Genomic DNA, 11,052 nt, shown 5'->3' on the forward strand with positions numbered 1-11,052 from the left:
ACACATGCACCGATCCAAGAATTTTGTCCAGGGGTTGGGGTTAGGGGGAGGTGGGGGGGGGGGTTCCACACCAATTTAAATATTCTGGTTTAATTTATGCAGTTAAGACTTCAATGAAAAAGAGTGGCTTTAATTAATAAAAATCTTTAACAAACTGTCGGACTCAGATTTTTTTTTGACAAGCTCCTTACCATATTTCAAGGCTTCCTTGGAAAGGGGAGGATTCCAAGGTCATTTTTTCTTTACCAGTAGTTTAAATAGAAATTTAATAACTCTGAAAATCCCAGGGGAGTCCAGACCCCAACCCCTCTCTAGATTCAGATATGAGGCATACCTCTTATGTATTCTGGTTAGCTTAGTAACTGTTATGTATATAGAAATACCCATACCTAACGTTAACTCACTTGGGTACCGACCTGGTGACTTTGATTTACTTTTCAAAATACACCATACCGTACACAGTGCTGATGTACACATATTCTTTGACCTTTGAAAGCCAAGTCTGTGCTATTTAGCATGTGCTCTGCTTGTAGTAAGACATTTTTAGAAAAATATCAGCATTACAATTCATTTGACTTTGACATACATTAAACTGTTCATATAACTTACTGGGTGTGTCTTTTGAATTTTCAGAGACAGTAACATAACTAGCATTATATATATTACATGTTTATGACCTCATGACATTTTACTTTCAAACTGTATGATATACATTTATCACACAGTTGCATAAAATAGTGACTTAGTTTTGTAAAAAATTAGGTGGACAATTTTGGGGAAGAATATGCTATACATTTATTGATCGTGAGGAAATATGAAGATTTATTCAGCCAAGAAAAATCATATTCCCTGAGGGCTTCTCCTGAGGGGAATACCGGTATGATATTTCTTGGCTGAGGCAAGATAAATAAATAGTGTGTTTCCTATTCCAACCTGAGAAAAAATAGGGTAGGTAAGGTAGGTAAGGTAGGTAGGGAAAACATTTTATTTTAATATTTTATTGGCAAGCACGCCACCATTTTCCCCCAGAGAAATCACTGAAATCACATTTCTGTTTAATGTGTATAGGATATGGATTTTCTGAAACACAGAAGTGATCGAGTGAGATTAGGATTTCTAATAGTGAAACTGGAATAGTTTACTCCTGGAAAGATATCTGCAGATAGATTTTTTAGGGTCATCTCGTATATTTTAGGGTCATTTATCTAGGCCTGAATAAATCTACATGTTTCCGGAACATTCATGCAATAAATTGTTTATTATACCGAAACAAGCAATAACTTTAAAAATAAAACTTTCAAATTTGGCACACTCTTAAATTCACTTTCAATTTTAACGTAGTTTTACTGAAACAATTTACAGAGTCCATCAGCAATTTTGCGACGTGAACCAGGCTATTGTGATGTCTAAGTACTCTCAGGAGTTCTCGTTCAACAAACGATAACTATTGCTGGAAAATGCACTTAGTCTCCAAAGAGGTTGAATATGATGAAAAGCATAACGACGACAGGGAAATATGAAGATTTATGGCCCTTTCACGTGATAATCTAAAACTAATCAGATAACGCGTTGTATAGAATAATTATAATAATAGCATATAGATTACATGTTTTGACTACCTGATATTTTACTTTCAAACTGAGTGATATGTATACATTAATCACACAAACTGAAATTAAAATGAATTCCTTTAGGTGTATGAGAGGGATTGGTATACCAACTTGGTTTTATATATGGGCTTTTGGAAGATAAACGTATATATTTATGGAAAAAAAAAATTGGAATTTTTTTTTTTTTAATAATTTCAATTTAAGTATTCTCTTTATAAACTTTTGAGGATCTTATTCCCCTGTCAATGCCTCGTTGTACACGTTTTAAACAGTGAAAATATGAAATTAAAATAGTAATTTATTATTGTAAGTATCAAAAAAGATGATAATTTATCATTTATTTTAAATATATCAGCACTCAAAATGATTTATTTTCAAAGTTTTATGGAACTATTTTGCAAAGTAAAAATTCAAAACTTAGCAAAAAAAATCTTTTAAGGAGCATTATATTAAAATAAATCTTATTTGCTAATAAGAAATATAATTAAAAAACAATCTTTAATACAATTTTTCATCATTTACAAATTTTCCAAGATTAGCATTGACAGAGGTGTATGTGGGAGCGTAGTGGAATGACAACTCTGGATAGTGAATGTTATCTGTGGATGTTTCTCTGCACATCAACTATAACGTTAATTTGTAAATTTAAAAAATGCACCCATTTTAGAAAACTGCACACCATTAAGCTTAATTCTATCTATGTATTATATTTATGTCTTTAATGATGCTTAGTTAATAGCAGGCAACGTGTGTTAGTTTTCCAAAACAGCTTCCTCTATATTTCGAAGTTTGTAATGTTTAATGATTCTGTAGTACATGTAATTCTAAAATGTTATGGTTGATAACAGTACTTCATTTTACTGCTAGCTAGAAACTGAATGTTTTGTCAAACAAAGAATATGAAAGGCATATTGAAAACTTTTCTGAAAAGAATATTAATAATTCACTTGCAGTATTGTTTTATATAATAATTATAAAAGTCCACTGTTCTAGTTTGAATTGTTCACAAAAATGTCTTTCATAGATATTTTATTACTCTTACATACTTCTTAAGTATATATTACTTAATGATAATATGGCAATGAATATCATATTGATTTTTTTAATTTCAGCTTTGGTTAACAGTTCACAGGGCTCATTGCAGATGTGGGGATAGTGAGACAGTTCAATGAAAAGTGACAATTTACCTTTCAATTTTGAACATGATGTTTTGCCCAGATAATTGGAGAGTTCGACAAGAAGTGACCCCTTCAAAAGACAACAGTGTTATTGATATAGATGATAGTACTGATTATGATAGCGAGGATTCTGTTTATGTGTCTTGCGTCAATGATAACCAAAACTGTTCTAATGTACAGAAGCTGAGCAGAAATGAAATCTTTATTGACAATTTGAGGAATGCTGACCAAGAGGAACCGGATCATCCTTCAATGGATAGAAACTGCAGAGCCAGAGAACAACCAACAATACCAGTAGAAATCCCATCACTCTCTCAAGAAACAAACCAAAGAGTGGGTCATAATACCAGGACATCAGACATGTGTATGAATACCTGTAAATCTTGTGCTTCAAAAGTTTTTTCACAATATGACTCAGAATACAAGACCAACCCTTATGCAGCAAGTGCATGCAGCAGTTCTTTAGATAGCATCATTGAATCTGCGAGGAATCATTTTGCCCATTTTTATGATGCCTCCAATGACAACTGGACACTGCGTGAAGCCAACTTCTTTAAAAAGAGCTTAAAAGATATATCTGAAGTAGTTGATAAAATAGACCACTTCAACCTGAAGTATCAGACATTTGTGATGAACTTTAACACTCATATGATCAATATTCTCATGCTGAATGTTGAAAGTCTTTTATCAAACATGGCAGCCTTTATTTTGTGCTCTAGTAGTATTCAGAAAAGCAGTGGGGGTATTGCTTTATATCCTGAGGACTTAATCCAGACTATGAAAGTTTTAATTGAACAATCAATAAAGACTGTCAACAATACATGGATGACTTTTCTGCAGTCCACGAATAGTCAGATAGAAGGCATAACTATCATCCAAGAAAGACCACTGAGCAATTCTTCACCAAAACCCAGAGATTGTGAAGATTTTATACAGGGGCCCATCAACAGCCAGAAAGAAGAAGTAACTATCAACGGAGAAAAACCACTGAGCCATTCTTCACCAAATCCCAGAGATTGTGAAGCCTTTATACAGGAGTCCGTCTACAGCCAGAAAGAAGTAACTATCAACGGAGGAAAACCAATGAGTCATTCTTCACCAAAACCCAGAGATTGCCAAGCTTTTCATCATTCAATACCAAGTAAACCTTGTCCAGTTGAGCAAAATATAAATGAAAGAGTTTATTCATCTAATGTCTGTGTGAATAAACATTTTGAACCAACACCAGAAAAAACATATGCAACAGAATCTGAAGAAAAAATGGCAGATAATCAAAATATGCTGAAACAAGTCAGAGAACCTCAAGGACAGGAGACAGAAACAGGTTATTCTTCTAGGAGTACTCCATGTATCTCGCCTTGCCAGCAAGGTGCAAGCTTTCCAAGTGACCTAGATATATCTGGGATAAAGGAATGTGTTATACCTCTCCAGAGAATTGATGACAGCCTTAGTCATGCACGGCCCAACAAAAGACAAATTGAACGGAACAGGCAGTCAGAACACAGAAAACATAGTAAAAACCGAGAAGCACAGGGAAACTCTTCAGAAAAAGGGACCCTGATATTGAGTACAAGCAAAGGGACTCAAACACCTGGTAAACTCCAGTCTTTTCATATTAAACATATCTCAGACTTCAACAAAACTTCTCGAGTTCGGCACAAAGATTCTGCAAAGTTCAATAGTCAATTGGACAGAGAAATAAAAAAAACAATGTCTTCTTATTCTTGTGACACAGTACACCAAGGAAGGAAAGAGTTTGATTCTTCATTGGCAAATATACCAGACAGAAGTAAAGAGGAAAGGAATTCCTGCAAAAGTAGGAAGAAACTTCTGTCTGATTTCAACAATAATGCTAACTTGTCAGGTGAGAAAAGAACATCAAACTCAACAAATGATCAGTCATTGACAACATTTGTTTCATTTGTTAGGTCATATGTGTGCAGCCCTTCATCTTTTAATGTATCACTCCAAGTGTCCTGTGTAGAAAGAAATGTATTGGCTAGAAAACTCAGCATACAGGACACAGTGAAACGAAACAAAAATAAGAAGACCGAACATCGGTCAAGAAAGAGATCTCTGAACATGAATAAATGTGACAGAGTTAACACAGGCCCTCAGATGATTAAACAGAGGAGCTCAGGGGAAGAAAAGTCTTCTCTAACATCAACCCCAAGAAAGCGCATCAAAAGTGATGAGGAGCTCTCAAAAGTCAAGAAAATAAATGATGATAAAATTAAATACTCAAGGTCTGAGTCTCAGAGTGCTATCAATGAAACACATTTAGTTGAAAAAGATAACAATAATAACTTCACTAGACGAGAAGTTCAGAATGAGAACAGCATGGATTCTGTAAAAAATGATACACTCCAGAATGAACCAGAGAAGATGAACAATGTGCATGTGAACAAGAACAAGGGTAGAGAAGAAACACAGAATGGAAACAATTCATGTTCACAGGGATTGAAACTTTTGGAAGATGAAAGTCAGTTCTTCCTCAACAAACAAGCAGAATTAACTGCTAAAATCAAAAACAATAGAAAAGTGAAGGCAAGCAAATGTACCAAGTCTGTCTCCCCTTCCAAACTGAAATCCTCTAAAGACGAAGTTGGAAACAAGACATGATTTCCTTACAGTTCATTTGATACTTTTTTTTCTTGTTTGCCTTTCCAAATTCAAGTACTGTTACATGTTATAATGATGTTGAGTAATCACGGTTTAGTTTGGAAATCAAAGTGCTTTTCCTATTTCTGTCCAAGTTGTACAAATTATCAATTTGAAAGTAATTTGAATTCACAAATGTACAAATTATGTTTAAAACATCTACTCTTACATTATTTGCTAAAAGAGAAAGGTGTCCAGAATTTCTTCTGTTGTTTCTCCCACATTAAGTGGTGGGTTTAGTGTAGGTAGACATGTTTGTTTACATATTAAAGGCGGATCAGCTAGTTAACATTTACCGGTATATTCTTCTTGTACTCTGTAAATGTGTATCAAATTTTTTGGAACAATCTAAATAAATTTGGTATATACTAACTGTCTTTGTTGATGTGAATAGATTACTGTTCTTTGGAATTTTTGGAAGATGATACTGTAAAGGTCAATATTTTGGGGGGGATAAATTTTGCCAGAGGGATTTACTATACCTTTTGCATGATTAAGGATCCTTTTTGCAGAAATAAAGAATTATTAATAAGCATGCATCATTATACAGTTATTTCTGTTTTTTTGAGGTCAGTTATGATTCAGGAGTGCATTTTTCACCAAGCCTGAAGAGCAAATATTATACTTCAAGGTTTTTTTTATACACCCTGCAAACGAAGTATGAGGGGTATAAAGGAATCACCTTGTCCATCTAGCTGTGTCAGTTTGTCCATGCAACTGTCCGAACTCTAACTTTGAAATTGAGAATCATTGTACAGAGATTGCTTATGACCCAAGGATGTGTCTTGATCCAAAGAAATTTGGCAAGTTCAAGGTCACCGGCAGAAAAAAGTATAAAATTCTTGTCTGGGCTCTAACTTTGTAAGGGAGAAGCTCATTCTTGGTACACTAATTATTTATGACCTGAGGATATGTTGTGACCTTGATCCAGTTTTTCTTGCAAGTTCAAGGTCACAGGCAGAAAAAGTATAAAATTCTTGTCCAGACATTACTTTGTAATGGAGAATCAATGGAAGTTCATACTAATTGGCACAAAGATTGTTTTAGACCTGAGGTTGTGTCATAACCTGAAGTTCAACTGTATCTCCTACTGATTTTTGAGATCACAAGGTTATGAGACAAACTTCTCTAACATAAAATATGTTATTTCAGCTCATTATCTATAAGCACAAGCATGGCAAAAAAAGTCTAGAAAACAATGTAAATGTTCAGAGTGAAAGGGCAGTAATTTTCATGAAAATGGTTCAAACAATGTGAAACTTGAACTTGATCAAATTAAAAGACATACCAAAAAAGCTCATCTACAAGCATTGCAAATAAAAAAGAACCCAGCCCCCTGAATCTCCAGTCGTGCTCTACCAACTGAGCTATCTGGCCACCAGCAATCAAACCCATTTTACCACCAAAGAGATTAAATCTCTCTCTTAGACGGAACCAGTGTACCAAATTTGGTGTCTGTAAAGCAAACTGGTTCTCAAAATACTGAGCTGAAAATATCTCTGTAAGTCTAATGTTTCGGTAGTTTGACTCTTGGCCTTGAGACTGCAAAATCAATATGGGTCATACACTCTTTAAAGGAAACCAGTGTACCAAATTATATGTCTGTTAAGGAAAGGATGCAGTCAATACCTTCCTATGTCCAGTTTGACCATGTGATCTCAAAATCAATGGGGGTAATCTACTTTTCAGGGGGTACCAGTGTGCCAAGTTTCATGTCTATCAAGCCAAGGGTTCTCAAGATGGTGAGTGGACAACACTTCGTCTACCATCTAACCGACACAAAGAAATATGCCTCCCCCTTCTCTTTCCATGGTTGATCTGATTCAAGTCATCTTAAACTTCATTATTAATGGAAAAATTAGGAAATATTCACTATTCAAAGCTCAACTGGTGGTATGTTTTATAAGATTCAGTATCTTTTAGTGCAAAATCATTGGGAATGTCATGCTGCTGTCACAGCCGTAATTTATTTGTTACTCCTTTTTAATAATAACAATGAAAACAGCTGTTGGGTTCGATTTATATATTTTTCAATTTCATGGTAAGACTAAAAAGGTGACCTGTAACAATAACAGTAATGAAAGTAAATGAATACACTCTCATACCTATACATTCACACATTAAATTACTTTAATATATTTTAACTTTTCCAATGTAATTATCTTTAAGTAGATAATTATTTGATAAGATATTTAATTTATTCAAAGCAACAGTGGTAAAAGTTCTTATCGAATAGGCAGTTAAATTGTCCACATTATAAAATGATAGACTTTGTGGAGTAGGAGAGGAATTCTTCCTTACTCCTGGCTGTCCTAGGGTGGAGTGAATTAGTTGGGGTATTTGGCGCCAAGCATGCGCACCTAATACCAAACTAGTAAAACCACTCACACACTTCTCACTCTAAAATATCAACCAATCATACAACTCCAAGCCTCACCCATTCTGACACAAACACCTATGACCTTTCACACTCCTAAATCCACCAATGGGCATTCAACCCCATGAATATAAATGAGATATTTTATGAATGAAGTTCAACACATAGAAAATTCCAGAGGATTGTAATTTACTATGCTTTATAGATGAAAATGATGATGAAGATAATGAAATGATGATTAGTGATTAGGTCATTAAATATTCAATCATACATATAATATTTATTAGAATAATAATTTATTCACCCTGTGACATTCTCCCCCTCCTAGAGAAAAATGTCTCCTGACATTTCAAATATGAAAATTCACATCTGAAATTAAAATATTCAGTTAATTTAAATTAATAACTCATAGTACTTGACACTTGATCATTGTAGATGTCTTCTCCTGTAAACAAGAAGATTTGTAATGCATCAACATGAGTTGTAATGCTTATGATCAATCAAAAGAACAAGTATAGTCCAAGTAAAAATCATAATATATACTATTTTCAAAAACAGTACGATAAGTCTCATAATATACTATTCTGAAACACAATACATGATTAGTATCATAAAAAAACTTAAGTAACTACCCTTAGCTACTCACTAAATTCAGTCATAAAACTATACTATACACCTACTGACCTGCATATCAAATCTCAGATCATCTAATATAAAATTAATTTAGTAACTCTTCTTAGCAAATTACTAAATTTAAGATCATAAAACTATAATACATATTTCATAACCCTGTGACATTCTCCCCCTATACATACCAAACCTGAGCACACTGTTCCCCAACTACCCATTCACCATATCTATCTGGTACATTTCGTACTCGAGTAGAGCGTCTCGGTTGTGCAGTAGATGGACTCGTTTCACGTTCTCGTGGCTGAGTTTGATTAACATTTGTATAATCTAAGCCCGAAATTGTGTTTGAGTTCTCATCTTGAATATATGATTCAGGATCAACAGAAGAAAATGAATCTAACTGCTGAATAGGTCTACTGACATTATTACTGATATTGAAAGTATTTTGATATGGTCTACTGATGTTATTGCTATCATATGTCACCGGGTTCACAGGTGCGTGAAAGTCAGTCAATATATCGGGTCTCAGTAGCTCAGTGGTTAGAGCGCTGGCACGGTACGCCAGAGGCCCTGGGTTCGAGTCCCGGTTGAGACTTGATTTTTCACCACCTGTGACACTGCTAAAAAATAATTCATTAATAGAGAAATTAGCAACTAAATATGTAACAAATAATGGTCCCTGTACTAATTTTTTGGGGATAGTTCTATCATTCTGGTTCAACTTGCCTTAATGATGTATTGGAATGCATACTACATGTATAATGCTTATTATGTCTACTTGTATCAGTTTTGATAAAGTTCTTGAAGATTTGTAGACTGAAATATCAGACAGTCCTAATTTGATGCATATTCAGTAAACAGCTTCTAATTTGTTGATGTCAAAGCTGAACACAACTCATAAAACAAGCCTCTGACTTCTGCATGCTTTGAAGTATTTTGATGACTTGTACAGATCTCACTTCTACATCTTATTGTTAAGTGGTCATGATAAAATTATACAAGAGGCCCAAGGGCCTTAATTGTCACCTGAGTATAATACAACACTGTAAAGGATCCACAGAGGTATAAAATAAAAATACAAAAGGCCCAGAAGAGGAACATTTGCTTATCATAACTGCTTTTAGTTGTAGAATTTCGAAGAATTCATTTTTTTACTATATAAGCAATAGAGCCTCACCCTAACACTCCCTGAACAGGACCCTTGAAATTCACAATTTTGGAAAAGGCACCCTTGCTCATATGCTTAGTTTGTTAACTTAAAACCCAAGAGCAGATTATCAAAGAAATAATGCATTTTCACTATATAATCAATAAAACCCCCTTCCCACAGGAACCCCTGACCCTGAGGCCACATATTTCAAACTTTGAAAGAGGCACTCTTGCTCATCATAACTATGCACTTGATTTATCTGCTGAATACCCAGGAACAAAAGAAGACTTTAAAAGAATTGATGCATTTTCACTATATAATAAAAAAAGCCCCACCCTAATGTCAGAACCTCTGACCAAGGGGCCAGGAAATTCACAATTTTGGAAGGGACACCCTTGCTCATCATAACTACGCATTTAATTTGTTTGCTTTATACCCAGGAACAAAGTAGAAGATTTTCAAAAAAAAATAATACATTTTCACTATATAATTAATAGAGCCCCATCCTTACAAACCTCTGACCCTTGGGGTATGAAATTCACAATTATGGAAGAGGCACTCTAGCTCATCATAACTGTGCATTTAGTTTGGTTGCTGAATATCCAGGAGCAGAGAAGAGAAGATTTTCAAAGCATTAATCCATTTTCATAAAATAATAAATAGACCCCACCCCCTGAATCCCTGACCCTGGGGCCACACATTTCACATTTTGGAAGAGGCACACTTGCTCATCATAACCCTGCATTCAGTTCATCAGCTTAATACACAGGACCAAGGAAGATTTTCAAAGAATTAATGCATTTTCACTATAAAATTAATAGCCCCTCCCACAGGCACTTGTTTCTGTAATAATTTTTTTTAATCCGAATTCAACCATGAAATGGTATGTGCTAATCCCGGACAGAGAGCAAAATTAAAAAAGGAGTGGGTTTAAAAATTCAATTCCAGTGTTTAAATATTGACGTGAATAAAAAGAATTTGTTTAAGTCTGATTTTTCCTGCAAACATTACAATGTTTATCCAATGTAATTTTAGAAACAGATTATTAGCCAATCAAAATCTCTGCCCGGGATTAGCACATACCATTTCATGGTTGAATTCAACTTTTCCACTCAGCAAGCAGAGTTTTGACGCTGTTTACGGAGATTAAAGAAAATAAAGACAAGCATGCCATATATGGTTGTATAGATAAATTATCTTAGAAGACATAGGTATAAACAGTTAGCCAGTGCATTGCCTCTGAAAGTGTAAATGAATGCAATTCTGGGGGAGGGGGGTACTCCATGTAATTCTGAGTTGGATACCTTGTGTTTTTATTATGCTATGTGTTAAAAATTTATTATTGAAACAAGTGCCTGTGACCCCTCCCCCTTTGAATCCCTGACCCCAGGGCCATATGTTTCATTATTTTGGAAGAGGCACCTAAAATTGCTCATCATTACTGTG

General features: G+C 34.6%; 1 protein-coding gene across 1 annotated transcript; it reads left to right on the forward strand.

Moving 5' to 3' along the window:
• Positions 1-2,731: 2,731 nt before the first annotated feature.
• On the forward strand, positions 2,732-5,822 carry LOC133179045 (uncharacterized). The gene has a single exon (XM_061313739.1). It carries the CDS (start codon positions 2,813-2,815, stop codon positions 5,408-5,410), a length of 2,598 nt encoding a protein of 865 aa, XP_061169723.1. The 5' UTR covers positions 2,732-2,812; the 3' UTR covers positions 5,411-5,822.
• Positions 5,823-11,052: the final 5,230 nt, after the last annotated feature.

This window comes from Saccostrea echinata, unplaced genomic scaffold, assembly GCF_033153115.1.
Source record: "Saccostrea echinata isolate AGI-Se365-2 ecotype Australia unplaced genomic scaffold, CSIRO_AGI_Sech_v1 ptg000004l, whole genome shotgun sequence".
Classification (NCBI taxonomy): domain Eukaryota; kingdom Metazoa; phylum Mollusca; class Bivalvia; order Ostreida; family Ostreidae; genus Saccostrea; species Saccostrea echinata.

Bases quoted from the DNA above. Each gene is read 5' to 3' on its own strand.
- LOC133179045 (XM_061313739.1), top strand. From the start codon at position 2,813: ATGATGTTTTGCCCAGATAATTGGAGAGTTCGACAAGAAGTGACCCCT.